Genomic DNA, 22,936 nt, shown 5'->3' with positions numbered 1-22,936 from the left:
GTCCTGTAAGTCTGCAACTTACAGGACTTGAAGAACTTATAGGATTTGAAGGATACTTTTGATAGATACTGACCAACACGACTCATAATGTAAGTTGGTGGTGTGTCTGGCCCCTCGTTCCTGTATGCACTCACGACACTGTCTGGGCATGCTCCTGATGAGCCCCTGATATCGTGTCCTTGAGGATCTCCTGGACAGACTGTGGTGCTACTTGCCATCTTCGGATGCTCTGATGCATAACGTCCAAGAGGTTCTCAATTAGAATCTCTCAGATGGATGCCAGTCAATGGCACCAATGACCTCGTCATTCAAAAACTGCCTACACACTCTGGCCACATGAGGTCAGGCATCGCCGTACAGCAGAAGGAACCCAGGGCCCACTGCACCAGGGTAAGGTCTCACAATGATTCTGAAGATTTCATCCCGGTACATAACAGCAGTTAAGGTAGCTATGGCTAGCATGTGCAAACCTGTAAGGATATTTCTCCTCAGACCATCACTATATGATGCTGGAGGTAGCATAACATTCCTAAATTCATCTCCATGTATGTCACTTGTGGTCAGTGTGCACATGCTCTCATTTGTGAAGAGAATGTGGCGCCAATTCTGGTGTTCAGGAAAATGGCAATCAAGCTGCACAGTGCTGAGCTGTGAGGACAGGTCCTACTAAGAATGTCAGGTCTGTTTCTGAGAGTTCGGAAACATGTACACCAGTAACCTGCTGGAGGTCATTTTGTGGGGCTCTGGCAGTCTCTCCTCACAGATATGCACCAGTTGTTGGCTTTCTCCAGCTCTGTTCAGCTCTCCTTGTGTAATGACCCAATTAAATTAAATTAAATTAAAATAAATAAATAAACAACAACAACAACAACAACAATAATAATAATAAAATCAGTATACATTTAGCAGACACCCTTATCCAGAGCACCTTGCATTTTATCTCTCTCCTTTGTTTTTAATACAACTGACCAATTGAGGGCCTTGCTCAAGGGCCCAGCCAAGCCTGCTGAGGACCTGGGATTCAAACTCACAACCTTCTGATCAGTAGCCCAACCACTAAGCTATCACATATATGTGATATGGCTGTGAAAATTATACTATTACAATTTAACATTTTATATATTTAGTAATAATACTGTACTTGCCATATTGTGAGTTGCTGATGCATCTTAATCATATCAGGTAATAACGTGCATTCACTTCCTGTAATATGGATGAGCGAGAGCCAGTTTGTCCGGTTATATCTATTGTGCAGTCTCTCTCTGGCGTCAAGTTCTCCAGAATCTGTCTGCTCTACTTTTTACAAGATGATGACTACCATTCTGACCCCAAAAAGCCTCACACTGTTACTGAATAGCACCATGTTGTTCACTCATATATATACGGTCACTGGTTCCCAGGAGATCTAATTAATTATACTGCAGTCGACATGAACTGAAATATCGGCCAATTAAGAAAAAAAAAGAAAAAGAAGAATTAAAGAATAAAGCTGCTTTCCTCTGCCAGCCAGATGTAGTGTACAAAGCCTGTTGCTGCTGTCTAGACAGACTGCCTCTATCATCACCTTACACCAGCTTGATTCGGATATAATACAAGTAATTCTGTGTGCTGTGATTCATATAGGGTCGAGGGTTATTGAAATTTACAGGGTCTATTAGGATGAAGTGTTTGCTTACAGAGGTCTGGAAATATATGAAATGTTTGTTTATTAAAAAGTCCATCAAAACTCTGACCTAATGTCTCTGTAGCTAGCATCTGGTCTAATGAGCTGCCCATTAAGTTAAATAGTTTATATAAATGTACTGTATATGCTCCAGAACCTGTATAAAATCACTGAACTATTCATATATTTATTTAAATCCATTGATCTACTCTGCTGCAGTACAAATATCGGTCTGCTGAAATGCTTTTCTGTATCCATATCTGGACCATCGGCTGAAAGAGAAACGTAATCATCATTATTAGGCTGTTACTCACTGGGGTCTGGAGGCCTCAGCTTGGTCTGTCTGAAGTTTCTCTCCTCCTTCTACTTCCATGGTACAATACACGATTCTGTTAGGGGCCACTGACTTCAGCCCCTGTACCTCCATGATCACAATCTGCAAAGCAACCAAAAGAGGAAAGTGACATCTCACACAGAGTAAACACCAATCATGCATAACATTATCACCACCTGCCTAATATTGTGTTGGTCCCCCTTTTGCTGCCAAAACAGTCCTGACCCATCGAGGCCTGGACTCCACTAGATCCCTGAAGGTGTGCTGTGGTATCTGGCACCAAGATGTTAGCAGCAGATCCTTTAAGTCCTGTAAGGAGGCCCATGGAGGCACCACCTTGCAACTTACAGGACTTAAAGGATACTTTCGATAGATACTGACTACTGCAGACCGGGAACACCCTACAAGGGCTGCAGTTTTGGAGATGCTCTGATCAGTGTGTGTTTGTGTGTGTGTATTCAATGTTAGATTTAGATATTAGATTACACTTGATTTACACTGAAAGATATTAGAGTTGTAAATGTTTCATTTAAAACCCCAAGTCTGTGAGTTTCCTGAAATTTAATAGTTATAAAATGTATTTAAAGTAGATTTTTAAATATTTAAGAAAAATACCATTTAATTTAATTTTTGTAAAAGCATTCCAACAAACCCCTGTAATAATGCCACAGACCACAAGGGGTCTGCTGACCACTGGTTGAGAAAAACCCAAAATCCTGTATATAGAGATAAAAAAATAAAAATAAAGAGCTAAGCTCTTTAGCTGGCTCATTAGCATGTATATATAATAATTGTTCAATTGGCCAGGATCCCATGGGGTGTCTTCCTTCTAATCATGTGAAATAGCAGCTTATCTGTGTGTAAACCTCATTATGCAGATAGTGTCAGGTAATTAACCTTCTTGTAATAGCTATCAAGTCGACTGCTGGTGGCAGACTTTACATGCTGCAGAGACTGAAAAAGCCCTTTGGACACAATTATGCTTGCATGATTAGATATGAAAAACTGGAGAAAGCTAATGAACATAGAAACACCCCAATCAGTTGACCAGACCACACAACTGTGTTCCTCTGGCAGAAGAAAACAAAAAAAAACCCCACAGATGCAGGGGAAGTAGGGGACTCACTCACCTCCAGGGTGAAAGACAGCACTACATCTGATTTGGAGAGTGGCAGATCATTCTCATCTCCGATATCCAGGAAGCTGTTCATAGGAGTGAGTTTTGGCTTGATTTTGGGCTTCAAGTCTTTGGCTACAGGAAGGCTCTCCAGGTTTGCCATCAGCAGGTTGATTGATGACCTCAGCTCCTCCACATACATCATCTCCATGTCCTTGGATATAAACTTAGGGAACTTCCTTTCCTACCAAGTACATTCAGGAATAAAGAGATGGAATGCTAAATGACAAAGTGTATTTTGCACATTTTTGCTGTAATCAACTTCACCTGAAATATATGCATATATAGTTCCTTGTAAATATTCCAAATATTCCCAGAATTGGATCATTTTGAGACTGAAACATGACAACAAATAAAAAAAAACACTCTTGTAATGTCTAGGCAGATCAGACCAGACAAAAAAATTCAGACAAAAAATAAATTCACACAATAATTCACAGGTCACTCTATTAGGAAAACCTGTACACCTACACATATACATCTGCCAATCATGTCAAAATAATGATGTGATAATAATGCAATAATGCGATAATAATGCAATAATGCATAAAGAACTTTAGTTAATGTAATCTCACCTCAGTGACTTTGACTATGGCATGGTTGTTGGTACCAGTCAGGAATATTTCAAAAAAGCATAATTTTTCAGTCTCAATAAACTATAGAGAATTAGCATCAGTTCTGTGTGCATGAACCCCTTGTTATTAAGAAGCCTACAGTAACTCAAATAACCACTCTGTACAGCCATGATGTGTAGAACAGCATCACAGAATCCATGTCACAGCTTCAGGCAGATGAGAATCTAAAGCTACACCGATCAGGCATAACATTATGACCACCTGCCTAATATTGTGTTGCTCCCCCTTTTGCTGCCAAAACAGCCCTGACCCGTCCTGCACTGTGTATTCTGACACCTTTCTATCAGAACCAGCATTAACTTTAGCAATTAGCAATTTGAGCAACAGTAGCTCGTCTGTTGGATCGGATCACACGGGTCAGCCTTCACTCCCCACGTCCATCAATGAGGCTTGGCCGCCCATGACCCTGTTGCCGGTTCAACACTGTTCCTTCCTTGGACCACATTTAATAGATACTGACCACTGCAGACCAGGAACACCCCACAAGAGCTGCAGTTTTGGAGATGCACTGATCTAGTCGTCTAGCCATCACAATTTGGCCCTTCATCAAACTTGCTCAAATCCTTACTCTTGTCCATTTTTCCTGCTAACCAGTGCCATGATGAGGAGATCGTCAGTGTTCTTCACTTCACCTCTCACTGCTCAGAATGTTATACCTGATCTGTGTATAGTCGATTGCAAATTTACCAAAAATAAACAAATAGACAGTTGGTACTGAAAAATCTTCAGTGTCCAGTTCAGGTGAGTTTTTATGCACTGAGCAGCTGCCAGATTGTCTAACTGCATGAATTTGCATGCGTACAGGTGTTCCTAATAAAGTGGACAGCGAGTGTGTTGTGTAACTGAAATCACATCAGCATTAAGACTGTAACACTTGACTGACATACTCTGGCGATTCTGTCGGTGAGTTGCAGTCTCCCATCCAGTTCTCTGCGGATCTGTGCTGCCTGCTCATCAACATTGTCCAGCTGAAAGAAGAAAAGAAAGACAAATATTGCTTAAAGACTTGATGAATCCTCATCTGACTTTCGCTGAGGAACGTGTAAAGGCGTCTACAAAAAGGGGATGATGGCAATTTCCAATTAAAAGAGATTAAGAGAGCAGTAGTGTTACACAAAATTCAGACGGTGGAATGCTCAACTGACCTTGCATGGTCTAGCATCATTGCTTTTTCTAAACACTCACACACAGTAAAAATATATGTTGGCACACTGTCAAGAATGGGTTTCCTCTCATTCAGTCCACATGAGTGGGAGGTGTTCTCTCTCTCTCTCTCTCTCTCTCCCTCTCTATCTCTCTTTCCTGTTTCCATTTGATAAGCCTCCCTCCCTGAGGCAGCAACAGTGCTGAAACTTTGCTAATTTCACACAGCAGTATCAATATAGACACTCCAAGTTCGGGAACATCCGTTTTAACGGGCATATCAAATGTGTGTGAGATTGTGTGGGCCAGCAATATGCATTTCTTAAGACCGCGTTATTCGTGCAGTGACAGCTTTCGTCTTCAACTCCTACAGACTCACACTTATATCGCATTACCATTCGTTAATGATGGTCACTCTCACACAGACGTGACAGATGTGTGGGTGCATGCTGGACAATCGTGCCTTCATGTACTCCCATAACTTGCTCATCTGTTTTCACCTATTACTGCTGGCTTAATCGGAGGTCATTTACACATTAGGGTGCACAGGCGGTGTGATGAACAAAGGCCTAATGATGCAGTTAGGTATGCACGAGCTGCACAGTGTGACGAGCAGTCGCCGTGTTGAAAGAACACCTTCGGTGCATTGCCAATACTTTGATAAGGCCAAGGAAATGATTTAATGAGCTACCGTGACTGTCAGCCTAAACAGACGTGTGAAGGGATCTCATTGCAGCGATGTAAACACTCCTCTCAGACAGTGTTGTGAATCTCGCTCTAGACCACACCAGTGAGGCTTACAGCCCTGCTATAAGCCTCTGCTTGTTGACCAGTCCAGGTGGAGGATATTAGAATATTAAGCACAACTGAACGTTCTTGGAGGGGAATGCTAACTTCTCAGTATTGTATACACGTCATGCAAGCCATCCACAAAGGACTAGCGTCACGCAGAGAGGGCTGATCTCTGAGATATGACCAATATATGCGCACCGAATATATAGATTAGGTTTCTTTGTTGTGGCAAGAAGGAACTAATGAGAGAATCTGATAACTGATGGAAGGTGTCATCGGAGGCTTTGCAGTCACTGCTCGCTGATTAGGAACTAATGCCGTCATCCGTATCCCACTTCTGACAGGCAATTAGAGGCTATGCGAAAATAGATAATCTATGACATTTAAAGCCTATATGTGGTTAATTGGTATGTAAAATTGGCAGTGTTGTCAAAACAAATTTCACCATTTGGATGCAGGGCATATTTGCGCATTTATATGTTTAATATTCTAGAGTTTACTTTTAGCTGTCTGTAGAAACGTCTTGGTAAAACGATCCTTGCTGCTTGAAGTAGGAAACAGACTCTGTCATTATGACAGGTTCATAAGCCTGTCACAAGATGAGTACTTGTATTTATAGTAGTAAAAGAAAAAAAGCCCTTGTAAATGAAATAGAAAATGTGTTTCTGAAAACCTGGAAAGCCCTACATGATAAAATAACCAGGTTCTAATTACTGTAGACTTCACTGGAATTTGTTTTTTGGGGGGAGAGTGAGCAGTTATCAAAATGAGAGCATTTTGATGGCTTGGAATGATTTCTGTGCTAAGGAATAAAGGAGGAATAGAGTATTGCAATGCCACCTGAGTTTATTACCCATCACACTGTCAGAAAGAACTGTTCATTGTCAGAATGGCTTAGTAAACAACAAAATAAGTATGCAAACAGAAATGACAAAGCAGTTACGAGTGGCTTATCAGAACTGTAGTCGCCTTAATGGCATTACACTATCTAGACTTTTATGATCTAACTATTAGTATAGGCTGGTTGCAGTCTGTCCACTGATTTCTCTGGGCAATTTAAACCACATCCTTAGCTGATAAGTTTTGGACAATTTGTTCTCAGCTTCCTTGTCCATTGCTGCTATGGAGAAGAAACGACGTGGCCAGTAACCAGTCTTGTTCTCTGGCCAAAGCTTAATGTCATTTGTGGGTGTTTGATGTAGAAATTTGCACTCCATCTTCCAATCTCATCTCTGCTTAAATCTGCACTTTCTGATCAAAATGAAATCCTCTTTTTCTCCCAAGAATCTTTTAGGACATTGCTTGACCCACTCTCTATTTCTTCACGATGTCACAACATCATCAGCTTCTATTTGTGAATATCTTTCCTCAGCCAACACATCAATTTCCACATGATTTGCTAGGGTTGTTGTTGGGTTGTTGTCTTATCATTTCATCCTCTTCTCAGCACTAAACCACAGATCAGTGCGGAAACAGCTTTGTTCTACTTTCAGGATTAATTGTAGACACTTTATTGAACACGCTTTCGCTCGACGATCATGACAATCAGTTCATGGCTATTAAGCATATGCTTCCTGTGCATCCTACACAAACAACCTGGCAACCAAACCGATTATCACCTGACAACAGAACAAGAGTATCACAAACCTGGTACGTATGTGAATGCCCTGAAAACAGTCACTCTCTCTAAAGATAAACAGAACCATCTACACACAAAAGTCAATATTCTAATGTCCCTAATGGAATTTATGTAGATTGGACGTGTTTTCCGAACATCTGTAAGTCTTACGGGTCTGTGTCTTTCTTTATGGCAGATCTACAGAACTACAGATGCTCAGTTTGCTGTTGTGGCCTGCGGTTCTGGCTTTTCACGCAATGTTGGTGTGTCCTCGCTCAAGAATAAATGACCACTGCACATTCCATTTGTTTGGCTTTGTTCCCCTGCTGATCCGGATTCCCACTGTGCTGCCAGCGTGACTGATTTCATAGTGCTCTGAACAACAAGGTTATCCATTATTGAGGTTTGTGTCTTCCAGAACTAACACACTAAAGCTTGTTATTACAGTTTCTTCAGACACCTGGAGGATCCTGAAGTTTTTGCTCCAGAAATCCACGCCACTAACTGGCTTGCCATAATTCCCCTAATGAAGTTATTTCAATCCAACTTGGGCAAACTATGTCTCTGTGGAGCTCACTGGACACAGAGGTATTATAATGCTGGAACAGGTTTGGACCTCTTAGTTCCAGTCAATGGAAATCTCTATGCTACAGCATAGGGAGAAATATATTATATATATATATATACAGTGAGGGAAAAAATTATTTGATCCCCTGTTGATTTTGTACGTTTGCCCACTGACAAAGAAATGATCAGTCTGTAATTTTAATGGTAGGTTTATCTGAACAGTGAGAGACAGAATAACAACAAAAAATCCAGAAAAACACATTTCAAAAAAGTTATACATTGATTTGCATTTTATTGAGTGAAATAAGTATTTGACCCCTTTGCAAAACATGACTTAGTACTTGTTGGCACACAGACGTCAGACATTTCTTGTAGTTGGCCACCAGGTTTGCACACATCTCACATCTCAAGGAATTTGGGCCCACTCCTCTTTGCATCCACAACCCATTTTCAATGCCCTGGCTGAGGGAAGGAGGTTCTCACTCAAGATTTGACGGTATATGGCTCAGTCCATCGTCCCTTTGATGCGGTGCGGTTGTCCTGTCCCCTTAGCAGAAAAACACCCCCAAAACATAATGTTTCCACCTCCATGTTTGATGGTGGGGATGGTCTTCTTGGAGTCATAGGCAGCATTCCTCCTCCTCCAAACATGGCGAGTTGAGTTGATGCCAACGAGCTGGATTTTGGTCTCATTTGACCACAACACTTTCACTCAGTTCTCCTCTGAATCATTCAGATGTTCACTGGCAAACTTCAGATGAGCCTGTACATGTGCTTTCTTTAGCAGGTGGACCTTGCAGGCGCTACTGGATTTCAGTCTTTCACGGTGTAGTGTGTTACCAATTGTTTTCTTGGTGACTATGGTCCCAGCTGCCTTGAGATCACTGACAAAATCCCCCAGTGTAATTCTGGGCTGATTCCTCGCCGTTCTCATGATCATTGAAACTCCATGAGGTGAGATCTTGCATGGAGCCCCAGACCGAGGAAGATTGACAGTCCTTTTGTGTTTCTTCCATTTGGGAATAATCGCAAACTGTTGTCACCTTCTCACCAAGCTGCTTGGCGATGGTCTTGTAGCTCATTCCAGCCTTGTGTAGGTCTACAATCTTGTCCCTGACATCCATGGACAGCTCTTTGGTCTTGGCCATGATGGAGAGTTTGGAATCTGATTGATTGCTTCCTTCTGTGGACGGTGTCTTTCATACAGTTAACAAGCTGAGATTAAGAGCACTCTATATATATATACACTGTCTTGGCAAAGGTTTTGAGATGTCTGCCTTTACATGCACATGAATGTAATATTGAGTTGTCCCACACATTGAAGCTATAACAGCTTCAACTCTTCTGGGAAGGCTTTCCACAAGGTTTAGGAGTGTGTTTATGGGAATTTTTGACCATTCCTCTAGAAGCGCATTTGTGAGGTCCGGCACTGATGTTGGACGAGAAGGTCTGGCTCACAGTCTCCGCTCTAATTCATCCCAAAGGTCAAGTTCCTCCACACCAAACTTACTCATCCATGTCTTCATGGACCTTGCTTTGTGCACTGGTGCACAGTCATGTTGGAACAGGAAGGGGTCATCGCCAAACTGATTTTCCCACACCAGAGAGTGTGATTATAAATGATTACAAACACCGGAGATTGTGATTATAAATGATTATAAACACTGGAGAGAGTGATTATAAACAATGTCATTTCTACAGTCGTATACACTCCGTTGGAGTTGTGTAACCAGGAGCTTTTGAGCAACTCATAATAATATTAACCTCAATCATAAATGCTTATAATATCTACCTGTTTACTATTACATTAAATACTTTGCTCGGTCTTTAGGTTTTAATCTTCTATTCAGGTTTTAATCACTATCAACCTTCGTAAAACTTTTTTTTTTAATCAGATGGTACACTCCATTCCTCTGGATCTGCTCTGTTTGCCCTCTTCCAGACTCTGATTAACGGGTGATTGAGTTTTCACTACTGCACACAAAGAGCTCATTCCATCTGCTTGGCTTGGCCATGTTTAAATCACAGCTCAAGACACAGCTCTTAGCACAAATATTCAGACTATATATATACACTATACAGTATATATATATATATATATATATATACACTGTATATATATATATATATATATATATATATATATATATATATATATATATATACAGTGTATATATATATATATATATATATATATACACTGTATATATATATATATATATATATATATATATATATATATATATATATATATATATATATACAGTGTATATATATATATATATATATATATATATATATATACACACACACACACATATATATATATATATATATATATATATATATATATATATATATATATATATATATATATATATATATATATATATATATATATATATATATATATATATATATATATACACACCGATCAGCCATAACTTTATGACCACCTGCCTAATATTGTGTCGGTCCCCCTTTTGCTGCCAAAACAGCCCTGACCTGTCGAGGCACGGACTCTATTAGATCCCTGAAGGTGTGCTGTGATTCCTGGCACCAAGATGTTAGCAGCAGATCCTTTAAGTCCTTTAAGTTGTGACTTGCAGCCTCCATGGGCCTCACCTCGCACCTTAAAGGATACTTTTGATAGGTACTGACCACTGCAGACCAGAAACACCCTACAAGAGCTGCAGTTTTGGAGATGCTCTGATCCAGTGGTCTAGACATCACAATTTGGCCCTTCATCAAACTCACTCAAATCCTTACGCTTGCCCATTTTTCCGCTGACACACAGATACACACTTACACACAGATACACACTGACACACAGATACACACTGACACACAGATACACACTGACACACAGATACACACTGACACAGAGGGAATATGGCTGATTTCTTGTTGCTGTGTTACCTAGGTTGGAATTTCAGTTCTATTTCGGCTTGGCTTCTATTTCTATGACAACAAGGCTCAGGAACCTCCTAATGACCGATCTGTTCGAGGGGGGGGATTAGTGGGGAAATCACAGCGTTGGTGTTTTTCTAGAGGTAATAGTGCTCAAGGCATGTAACAGAAAAAAAATAAGGGTAAGATTTTGATTGATCTCGTGCAGCTAGTTCAAAAGCGTCCACTATACGTCATATTGTGTATCGGTGTTGAAGGCATTTACCTGCATTTCCTTACACTGGGGTGGAAATCATTTTTAAAGAGAAACAGCTCCGAAAAAGTGGACATAAAAGCTATGTACCTGAACCGATGGCTGACCATAAATAAAACGTCTTCGGCTGTGGGCTGCTTTTCTCCCTTTCTTACAAAATCAATGATTAAATGAAAGTTGTCCATTCAAGGTTAAATCATTACATAATAAGAGAAGAGCCATGCAAGCATTCGATTTCAGTCCTACTCAGAGTAAAATCCTAAAGCCATGGAACATGCTTTGAAGTAAATGTTTAGTCGATGGAAAATAAAAATGAACAATGTTCTTATCACTGATTTATTTAAGAAGAAACACAGCAGCTCTCATGTCTTGCACCTTCTGTTTACCGGCCCTTCGTTTGATGGGAAGCTAAGTTTGGAAAGATCAGTGATTTCCCAGGTCTGTTTTAGATGGACTCTCGGAAACAGTTCAGATGATCAGTAAGTGTTTGCAGCACTGTGCATGAAGGTCCAGGACAACTAGTGAACATTTAGTTCTTTTCACTGCTTTAAACACAGCGTGATCTTGTACAAACCTGTGCAGTTGCAGGGGAAAAGTGCTATATATGCTAATTAGTTCAAAAAAGGTCAATCATAAAGAAACAACACTGACATTAAAGGAGAAGTTCACTTCCAGAACAAAAATCTACAAAGAATTTCCTCACCCCCTTGTCATGCAAGATGTTCATGTCTTTCTTTCTTCAGTCATAAAGAAATGATGTCTATTGAGGAAAACATTTCAGGATTTTTCTCCATATAATGGAATTCAATGGTGCCCGCGAGTTTGATCTTCCACAATACAGTTTAAATGCAGCTTCAGAGAGCTCTAAACCTCGATCCCAGCCCAGGAAGAAGGCTCTTATTTAGCCAAACCATCGGTCACTTTCTTAGAAAAATAAACATGTTTAGCACTAGCTCTGGGATGCGCGTCTGTGATGCTACGTACTACGTAATCACACCGGAAGGTCACGCGTGACGTAGGCGGAGCTACAGACCTGGTGTTTACAAAGCGAACGTACAAAGAACAAGGAAGTGCAAATAAGTCACACGCTCTTTACTAACAAAAAGCTACTTATAACGTGTCATTCCAACTTCGGAGCGGTCCTCCTTTTCCACACTAGTAAACACCGGGTCTGTAGCTCTGCCTACGTCACACGTGACCTTCTGAAGTGATTACGACGAGCTTTTGTGGTTGAAAAGTATATGTTTTTTATTTTTCTAAGAAAGTGACCGATGGTTTGGCTAGATAAGAGCCTTCTTCCTGGGCTGGGATGGAGGTTTAGAGCTCTTTGAAGCTGCATTTAAACTGTATTTTGGAAGGTCAAACTCACGGCCACCACTGAAGTCCACTATATGGAGAAAAATCCTCAAATGTTTTCTTCAAGAAACATCATTACTTCACGACTGAAGAAAGAAAGACATGACGAGGGAGTGGGGAAATTATTTGTAGATTTTTGTTCTGGAAGTGAACTTCTCCTTTAATGATGTTACCTCTGTGGTTGATATCAGAGGACCCTAATTTGGCTTGATGTTTGAGTTTACCCAATTGTCTTCTAGATGAAATAAATCCATTATCTTGTCAGTGCTAAACTACAAGTAGTCATAGACTTGAAACAGGGCTCGATTCGACTAGGACTATTAATGACTTCTCTGTCTCTGACCTTTGAGCTGAATCGCCATGAGTACAGGTAACTATCGATCACGAAAATGATCAGTTTTGAAGGTATTGACCATCACAGTCATTTCCTAAACTGACCCTCTACTAATTCATTACAACTTCCAGCTGGCTCACCTGCCTCCTGTTTCCTCTGGCCTTGCCTGCCTCTCAATAATGAGGGGTGACAGGGTGACGGGGTGATGACAAGGGCAAGGAAGAGATGAGAGCGAGGGATGGTGGGAACATTCTCTCTCTCTCTCTCTCTATCCAGACACATTGGGCCACAGGTGTTACACATGGCAGGGTGAATCACTGCCCTAATCACAAGAAAACAGCTGGTATATTCTACTTGTCTTCTTGCCCAAGTCGGTCACGACCTCTTCATTCTACCCATCCGAAATCTTGCTGCAGTCACAATTAAGCCACAGCTTTAACAGTTTAATGGAAACACAATACGTCACTTTTAAGTGTTTTGGCAGATGTTTTATAATACAAATAAATTCTATGCACCTACAACGTGTGCACACGATACAATTTCATGACCTCAGTTAAAGATCACAGCTTTAAAGTTATGCACAGGATAATATACTTATATAAAATGCAAACATTGCGCTGGTTTAAGTGCTGGTTTATGTTTTATTAATACATTAAAAAGCATGTGATCATTACAATTGCAGCTATAACAGCCTCCACTCTTCTGGGACTGCTTTTGGAGTGTGTCTACAGGGATTTGTGTCCATTCAGATTGAAACAAAAAGGCCCATTTCTAAGGTCAGGCACTGATGTTGGAAGAGAACCACTGGCTTTCAATCGACATTCTAATTTATCCCAATGTAGTTCTGGTCTGTGCAGGCTACTGGAGTTCCTTAACATCAAACTCGTTAAACCAAATGCTCTAAACACTGGTTGCCACAACTGTCTAAAACTTCTTGGTATGTTGTAGCAACATACATTGCTGTAGTAACATTACACTTCACTGGAACTAAGAGATCAGGTCCAAACCTTAGAAACAACCCATTACCCATCATTTACCAAACTTTATTGTTGGCACACTGCATTCAGATCTGTAGAGTTCTTGCACTGCACCACACTTCCTCAGATCTACTAGCACTGCTCGACTGGTCCCACCATCTCCCACGGTAGGTATACATCTAGACTCTTCTCTGTTCTGGCACCGAGGTGGTGGAATGAACTTCCCCTAGATGTCTGTACAGCCGAGTGAATGACCGACTTCAAACGACGGATGAAGACTTACCTCTTCCTCAAACACTTAAACTAGCTCTTATTGTCCCTACTGGTTTTATGTATTGTTGTATGTTGTGCAAAAAAATAAAACACCCACCAACAGTTTTTAGGCTGATGGTCTCCTAAATCTGTGACCTACTGAACCAGTGTTCATTAATAAAGACTTTAGAGCCCTCTTGTACGTCACTCTGGATAAGATCGTCTGCCAAATGTAAGAAATGTAAATGTAAATGTCTTCCACCAAACCCGGTTCTTCCATCAGACTGCCAGGTAGTGAAGCATGATTCATCACTCCAGAGAACACGTCTCACTGCTCCTGATTTAGTGCTGCGCTTCACATCACTCCCTTGAGCATAGTGATCTTAGGCTTGTGTGCAGCTGCTTGGCAGTGGAAACCTATTTCAGCTCCCGACACACACTTCTTGTGCTTCCAGATTTGGGCTGCAACTCTACAGTGAAAGATACAACACAGGATGATTTTTATATGCGATGTGATTCAGTGCTTGGTGACCCTCAGGACTACTACTTCTTCCTGAATGAGCTGTTGTTGCTCCTAGACCCTTCACAATAATAGGACTTACATATGACTGGGCAAGATCTAGCAAGGCAGAAATTTCATGAATTGACTGGTGACGGTGCCAGGTTAAAAATAGTCTTCGGCATGACCCATTCTGCCACAGATGTTTGTCTGAGGGGACTGCATTGTCTGTGCGCTTTATATTAGCAGGGAGTATAGGTGAAGCACCTGACTGCTATCATTAGGATGGATGTCCACATAATTTTGGCCATATAGTGTATGTTTATTTAAACGCTTGCCATCTTCTGTCACCATATTAGTCATACTTATTTTTATACCTGATTTTTTGGGGGATTTTTTCAGATTTTCATGGAGGTAGATGTTTAATTTTACAGCATTTGGCAGACTTTTCTTATCCAGTTTGACTTATCTCATTTTTATTCAAGGGTTATGGGCCTTGCTCAAGGGCACAGCAGTGGCAGCTTGGCAGTGTGAGGACTTCAACCTCTGATCACTAGTCCCAAATTTTAACCAATGAGCTACCACTGGGCTAGACGCTATTGAAAGACCTGCCCATGATGATGTGTGAGCTGCACACAGGGAATTTGTATCATCTGAACGGTGCACTTGGAAAATCGACTTGTGTAAATATTGACTTAACTTTTAGAACCGAGTCTCCTGCAGCTTTCCCTCATGTGAGCTCTTCGGTATCTCCTATACGTCTCTGTGTCTTTGCGATTCTTCCAGTGACTCAGTCAATCCTTTCTGCAGTCAAACATCATCAACTCTTCCACCACAAACATCCAGCTGAACAGTTTTGTCTTTCCCCCCTGTCATCCATCTCCATCCATTAGCATTCCTATATCCATCCTTACCCTGTGCCTGTCATTTATCTTCCTCTCAGACTTTTCTCCCTGCTCCTATGTAGCACCCTCAATTACATAGTTCCTGCACTTATCTGCCATTTACTCAGTCACAGTTTCAGTGACTTCACTCTACAATTGTTCCCCATTTTGCCATTTTCCTTACACTATAAACATTCAGGCAACACATCTGACACTGGCTGGTGGAAGTGTCACTAAATCAGAGGAAGAACAAACGACCGAAATAGAACAAAGATAATCAGATAGCAGAAAGAGCAATAACACAGGCTGGGTATTACAAATTTTTTATTATTCATAGAAGATGAGAGACGATGGTATGTTAATCTGACTAAGCCAATATAAATGTCAGAGTATAGCATGAAGTCTTTATTCAGCTTCTTATACTGTCACTATCGATTAATCACAAATGACAGCAGTCATTAGTGACAAAGCTTTAGACAAGCCTATTTTGGAGACTGTAATCAATAACACAATGGCTCGAATTAAACTCACACTAGAATAAATAAAGAAATGAGTTTGACAAAGTAAAAAGAACCTCTTCTATTCCTACTTGTCTTTCTGTTTCCCTTGGGCATCTTGAGATTTTCACATTGAAGAAGTCCTGAATATACTTTGTGTATAAGTGGACACTATATTTTGATGAGGACCCTTTGCTAATTGGCCTTTTTGTCACAACATACTTATGAAGGCTTTGTGAAAATATTGTGTAAAGGTCAGTAGACTCATTCAGGCCAAACTAAAAGGAAGGAATGATGGCCAGCTGAAGTTCATGCCTGATTTGATTTGGTAATCACAACATAATTATTACCTCATTACAGAAAAACAATAGGACTAGGAACTACTTTTGTTCCTGATTGCAGTCTAGTTAGATAGATAGATATACTTTATTGATCCCATGAGGGAAATTCTTGTGTTACAGCAGCTTTATCAGTTACAAGATACAAAAATATAATGCTAAATTATATATACATATACACACCAACCAGGCATAACATTATGACCACCTGCCTAATATTGTGTTGGTCCCCCTTTTGCTGCTAAAGCTGCCCTGACCCGTCATGCACTGTGTATTCTGACACCTTTCTATCAGAACCAGCATTAACCAGCAATTTGAGCAACAGTAGCTCGTCCAGCCTTCGCTCCCCATGTGCATTAGTGAGCCTTGGCCATCCATGACCATGTTGTCGAATGACCACTGTTCCTTCCTTAAACCTCTTTTAATAGATACTGACCACTGCAGACTGGGAACACCCCACAAGAGCTGCAGTTTTGGAGATGCTCTGGTCCAGTGGTCTAGACGTCACAATTTGGTCCTTCGTCAAATCCTTACACTTGTCCATTTTTCCTGCTTCTAACACATCAACTTTGAGGACAAAATGTTGACTTGCTACCTAATATATCCCACCCACTAACAGGTGCCATGATGAGGAGATGATGAGCACAAATACAGGAATAGGAGACTCACTGTTCTTTTTTTTGGCCAGTGGTTTGTGTCAGTAGCCTGAACTGAACACTGTCTTACTGAGCTTCAAAATAAAACTCTCTGAAATCTCCCATGCTTCTCTACAAACAAGCCCAAAATTCACAAAAGAAATATGCTTGTCAGTGTACCGTAATACAGTCAACATGCTGAGGGCAACATATCTGCTATCTTTTCCTCAAAAAAGGGGTGCATTTTAAAAAAAAATATTAATATATACATTTATTGTGCTTTTTGTTATTCTTAAACGGATGTCAGAAAAATCATGAACTGCTGCTGAAAGGATCCCATTTTTACTCACAGCAGCACTCTTTTGGATAGTAACAAACCCCATATATATGGATTTTATGGCTGCAGAATGTGGAAATGACACGTAATGTCATTTTGGATTCTGCTATAACTCCTGTCTTTACAGCATTTGATTTCCCAGCACTCATCTTTATTTAGCCTAATAGCTAATACTAGTATTGCGCTGTTTATGTGTGACTTAATGGGTTGAACTTCCATAGCTTCAGCACAAAGAGGAGTTAATCACACAGCACATGCTTAATGATCTTCATACAGAAGACAGAAACAAGTGAGGATAACGACCAGCACAGACTATTGCTTGTTATCGGCTTTGTTTTTCAGAGAAACGTCGGTCCCCATTTAGATGTACGATGGATGTGATGAACTGATCTTACATCACTAGCCACATTCTCCCCTGATCTACTCAACAGGGACGTGTCAGTTAGCGAAAATGCCTCTTAACCAGAAAAAATTAAAGCAGTATAAAAGGATCACAGACAACTAAGACACACAAGTGGTGCTTTTTAATAAAGAACAATAATAAATCTATGCAGACTGATTGCTAGAAAGCAGCCCAGAATTGTCTAACTTGGATCCAGAGAGCTTCTGGATCAGATTGAAATTGATACTTCTGGCTCATTTGCTGTTTGCTTTGGCTTCAAACAGCACATAATTCAACAAACCAAAGAGAAAGAGAGAGAAAAAATCATTGGCTGAGGGGCAGGAAGGACTGAAAATGTACTTGTAAAACTCTCTAAACAAAGCATTGACAAATGTGAAGAGATCGCCTGATCATGAAGAACACAGAGCAGCACTAAACTGATGATTAGCCAAATATATAAATATCTACTTCATGACAATTCGTCCGAACAAATCCACAGTTTATTTTTCCCTGTGGTCCCTGCAGCGCTCTTACCTGCCCAAGCCAATATGTGAAAACACATTAAATTCAGGCTCTTGGTAATTAGCTAAAGGGTTGGCTGAACTCATCGATACTGAACAGTGTGTGAAAACAATGTCGTTAATGTGACCAGTCAAAATCAGGAAATGTGAAATAACTCTGCATATCTCTGGACACAGACTGGGACATTTCCCTGACAGAGTAACATGTAATAAGTTGACTTTACTTAACAAAAGTGAGGAAACCATTTGCCTTAAAAATATAAGTAAAGTTTTATTTTATTGTACTTTGGCGAAACGTAATAATGTTTCTTAAGTAGACCGAACTTATTCATTAAGTGTAATTATCAGGTACTAATGACTCGAAATCATTAGCTAGATGAACTTATCAGCGCTCACGTTACTAATAAATATTAGGAAACCGATTGCCTTACATTTTTAAATAAGCTAAACTAACACAAACGAGTGGACCAAGACATTTGTGGCATTTCCAAGTAGTTTCTTTAAGGATGATGGGAACAGAAAACTGTTGCCAGCAGAGCTGTGACACCCGTGATGTCCTGAAAAATATTAAAGTTCCAGAACAAAAATTTACAAATAATTCTTTCACCCCCTCACAGTCTCAGCTCTAATTCATCCTCAAAAATTCTATCGGGTTGAGGTCAAGTTCCTCCACACCAGACTCTCTCACGCACATTGCTTTGTGCACTGGTGTGCAGTCATGTTGGAACAGGAAGGGGTCATCCCCAAACTGTTCCCACAAAGTTGGGAGCATGAAATTGTCCAAAATGTCATGGTATGAAGCTGAAGCATTAAGAGTTCCTTTCACTGGCCGAAAAACAACCCCTGAACTCATTGATTTGGAGGGGTGTCATTTTTTTGGAGGGGTGTCAAACTTTTGGCAATATAGTGTATATACATGGGAACATAAAATGAGTGGAGATGTGAAAAACTGAGATTGTGTCTCTGTTGCATAGGTGTATGTAAACATTCAGATTTTGTAGTATATGCTGGTAAAAATTGAATAGCCTTTGACTCATACACACTACATCCTGAAAAAAAACTGCATGGTGAAATTTACTAACAGTTTTTGGATGTCCTTAATGTGTAGCCTGCACTAATTAGTTAATTGTGCTAACATTAAATGGAGTGAAAAAGGTAGAAGGACCCAAAGACCGCCCACTAAATCTCTCTCACTACTGCTTTACTTCGGGAGGGATTGTGGCAGATAACATCCATGAAGCGGCTGATTATTTCCCTGACCTTTATGGAACATCTTCAATGCATGGTACAACCTGACCTCAGGTAATTAAGGTAAAGGGCAGAAGACTCGAAAGATATTCTAAAACTCCTAGCGGAAAGTTTTGAGAAGCACAATGACATTTTTTTTGGATATAAGTGGCATGGAAAACCAGAACATTTTAGAATATAAACAAGGAAAAAAATCCCCTGCAAACCTTCACTACAATGAATTAAAATAAAATATATGCAGAAGATGTTGCCATGGCCCAATCTATTACTATTGTATCCAATTAAAAAAGAAGAGCAGCCCATTCTGCCTGAACATGACATAAGCAACAATAGAACTGCAATAGGCATTATTATTATTTGTTGTGGTGAGATGAGATGAGAAACATCTGATGATAAAACAAGAATTCATAGATAAAGCAGCTTTTGAAACATGGAGTTGGAATTGTGATGGTTTGGGAATGTTGTGTGTTAAATACCAGGATATTTCAGCTCATAATCTGGCTGCCTCTGCCAGGAGGTTCAGACAGGTTCAAAGAAACAGAAGTGATCCAAACATGTTCCACATTAACCAGAAACGAGTTTAAGTTTAAAGAAACTACCCAAGCGACAGCCTGTGTTTATAACCTGACAATGGCGAGGAGGAGGAGTGTAAAATGCTCTACATGGAGGAGCAGATAAAGATCCTCTACAACCCTTACAGAAACACATTCAAAAAGAGTGCGATTGTTCTCTTTAGAGCAGGAGCGTCCATCTTATCCAAATCAAGCAGAAGCTACACCTGATTCCACCTGCTTAATCAGCTGATCTTGGCTTTTAGTAGTCCTAGATGTGGCAGTGTTCTGTTGATTTGTCCTACCTTGTCAGATTTTCCTACCGCAGCGCAAAATTATAGCTATACACCGATCAGGCATTGTGAGCAGTGCCAGGTAAAGTGAATAACACTGATGATCTCCTCATCATGGCACCTGTTAGTGGGTGGGATATATTAGGCAGCAAGTGAACATTTTGTCCTCAAAGTTGATGTGTTAGAAGCAGGAAAAATGGACAAGAGTAAGGATTTGAGCGAGTTTGACCAAAAGGGTCAAATTGTGATGGCTAGACCACTGGATCAGAGCATCTCCAAAACTGCAGCTCTTGTGGGGTGTTCCCGGTCTGCAGTGGTCAGTATCTATCAAAAGTGGTCCAAGGACAGAACAGTGATGAAAAGGAGACAGGATCATGGGCGGTCAAGGCTCATTGATGAACTTGGGGAACGAAGGCTGGCCCGTGTGATCCGATCCAACAGACGAGCTACTGTTGCTCAAATTGCTGAAGAAGTTAATGCTGGTTCTGATAGAAAGGGGTCAGAATACACAGTGCAGGATGGGTCAAATTGCTGAAGAAGTTAATGCGCATGCACTAGGCCAGTCTGACAGGTAGGTTAAAATATTACAGCGGTGGGCCGTCAGGGCCAGCAAGGCCTTCTCTGCTGGCGTAAACAGCAGTGATCTGAATCACTGACTTGCATTTTAATATACAGGGTGGGGCGCAAAAACTTCCCTTTTTTGAAGGCGAATGAAAGAAAAATTGTGGCTGATAAACAAAATTTATTTTTTGATAATGAAAGAACATAATTTCAAATTATGCTGTTTTAAACAAAATATCTTGAAGGTGGTGGCCACCGTTCTCTATGCACTGATGCAACCGATTTCTGACGTTTCCCTCTACACGTTCCAACATGTTTGAGGGCAATGTTCCCTGGACGGCTCATCTCAATTAGAGGCGACATCCCGTGGGCGGCACGCTCGCCCGATCTAATGCCCTGTGATTTTTTTTTTTTTATAGGGATACCTCAAGGCAGAGGTTTTTAAACATCGCCCCACAAACCTGCTTCACTTGAAGAATGTTATTCGGCAGGAAAGAGCCCGAATTCCGGTGGACATGTTGGAACGTGTAGAGGGAAACGTCAGAAATCAGAAAACATCAGAAATTTTAAGTAGAAAATGGCCCAGCGACGCCCATGGTGGCATCATAATGATGGTATAGAGGTGGATTAATTCAGGAAGGACAACCAGTGAAGGCCTAGGTGTGAAATGCACGGTCCGCCACTGAAATATTAGGACAATGGTCCTTTCTGGATAAGACTGGACACCCCCTGCTTTAGAGCAAGCGGGGTGTTTTGTTTTTCTTTTGTTTTTTAAGCGTAAAAACTACAAAACTCTACTACACTACCCTGTTTAGTAGAGTAACAATGCACTACTTAAAGTCTTTTAGAGATTGTATGTTCAAACTCAAAATATCACTTACTGCTGTTTTTAGATACTAATATTTGCTCATTTTCACGACGGGTGGCAAAAAATCTCAAGAGAATTGTCGTTGTATTACAACTGAGAGGATCTAAAAGCTGTTACACGGGTCTCAGTAGAGACAGAAGACAAGTAACAAGAAAATCGTTATTAATAAATCTCATTCCGAGAGGGGAAAAAGCAGACGCTTAAGCTAACGTCATTACTGATTTATTTTCCACTACTATTATCTTAAGAAACTAAATGCACCAAATGTTCCTACGCAATAAATTTCTTCATTCGTGCAAACTTCTGTACTGATCAGTAATTTCCATTTGTCTAGAAGAAATCTGCTGGTGTTTAAAGCAACTTCAGGAGTGAATGATGGTGTTGTGTTGTTGCTGAGAGGAAGCAACAACTCACAATGACACTGTTAGTAACAAAAATGAGATAAGAAATGCATTACTTAAGAAATGATTGCATACCAAAGCATTGCATTCTATCTGTAAGAACAAATAAAACCCACCTGGCAAGCATTATATAGCAGCTGGTGCTCGAATTTCTTGATGCCCAGGATCTGCTGGAACATCTCGTATAGCTGCTCCTTACTGAGGATGAGCTCAGACACAGCGCTGAAGGGCATGCGCCCTTGCGACCGCCGCTGGTCCTCCTCTCCTTTAAAAATGGCATCGTATTTGGTGATCCAGGAGCTCAGCACCGTCTCTTTGCTCAGGCCGTCGATCTCGGGCAGGCTGCGCACACGGCGTTCAATGTTCTTCTTGAACACCTCACGGAAATCACTGGCTGAGCAGCCTCCGCTCTGCACCATCCGTGTCACGCGCTCACTCTTCAGAAAACCCTGGATGGAAGAAATTGAGATGTTCGTTTCGTTTACATATACACTGATCAGGCATAACATTATGACCACCTGCCTAATATTGTGCTGGTCCCCCTTTTGCTGCCAAAACAGCCCTGACCCGTCAAGGCATGGACTCTAGTAGGAGGTGTGCTGTGGTATCTGGCACCAAGATGTTAGCAGCAGATCCTTTAAGACCTGTAAGGGGCTTAAAGGATACTTACAGGACTTAAAGGACACTTTTGACAGATACTGACCACTGCAGACCGGGAACACCCCACAAGAGCTGCAGTTTTGGAGATGCTCTGATCCAGTGGTCTAGCCATCACAATTTGGCCCTTCATCAAACTCACTCAAATCTTTACGCTTGTCCATTTTTCCTGCTTCTAACACATCAACTTTGAGGACAAAATGTTGACTTGCTGCCTAATATATCCCACCCACTAACAGGTGCCATGATGAGG

The 22,936-nt window shown here is 40.8% G+C and overlaps 1 protein-coding gene across 4 annotated transcripts in view; it reads right to left on the bottom strand.

Annotated features, from left to right (window-relative positions):
- The window catches only part of cadps2 (Ca++-dependent secretion activator 2), a 132,011-nt gene that overhangs the window by 62,068 nt on the left and 47,007 nt on the right, over positions 1–22,936 (bottom strand). For all 4 annotated transcript variants that reach the window (XM_058408476.1, XM_058408479.1, XM_058408477.1 and 1 more), the window contains exons 3-6: positions 22,143–22,475; positions 4,697–4,777; positions 3,128–3,358; positions 1,978–2,099 (exon numbers count right to left, since the gene is read on the bottom strand). In XM_058408476.1, the coding sequence (XP_058264459.1) occupies positions 1,978–2,099; positions 3,128–3,358; positions 4,697–4,777; positions 22,143–22,475 (767 nt within the window). The remainder of the gene's footprint in view (positions 1–1,977; positions 2,100–3,127; positions 3,359–4,696; positions 4,778–22,142; positions 22,476–22,936) is intronic.

The sequence above is a fragment of the Hemibagrus wyckioides genome, linkage group LG14 (genome assembly GCF_019097595.1).
Source record: "Hemibagrus wyckioides isolate EC202008001 linkage group LG14, SWU_Hwy_1.0, whole genome shotgun sequence".
In the NCBI taxonomy this organism is placed as follows: Eukaryota; Metazoa; Chordata; class Actinopteri; order Siluriformes; family Bagridae; genus Hemibagrus; species Hemibagrus wyckioides.
The sequence above is the reverse complement of the archived record's forward strand: the minus strand, read 5'-3'. Positions and strand labels throughout refer to the sequence as shown.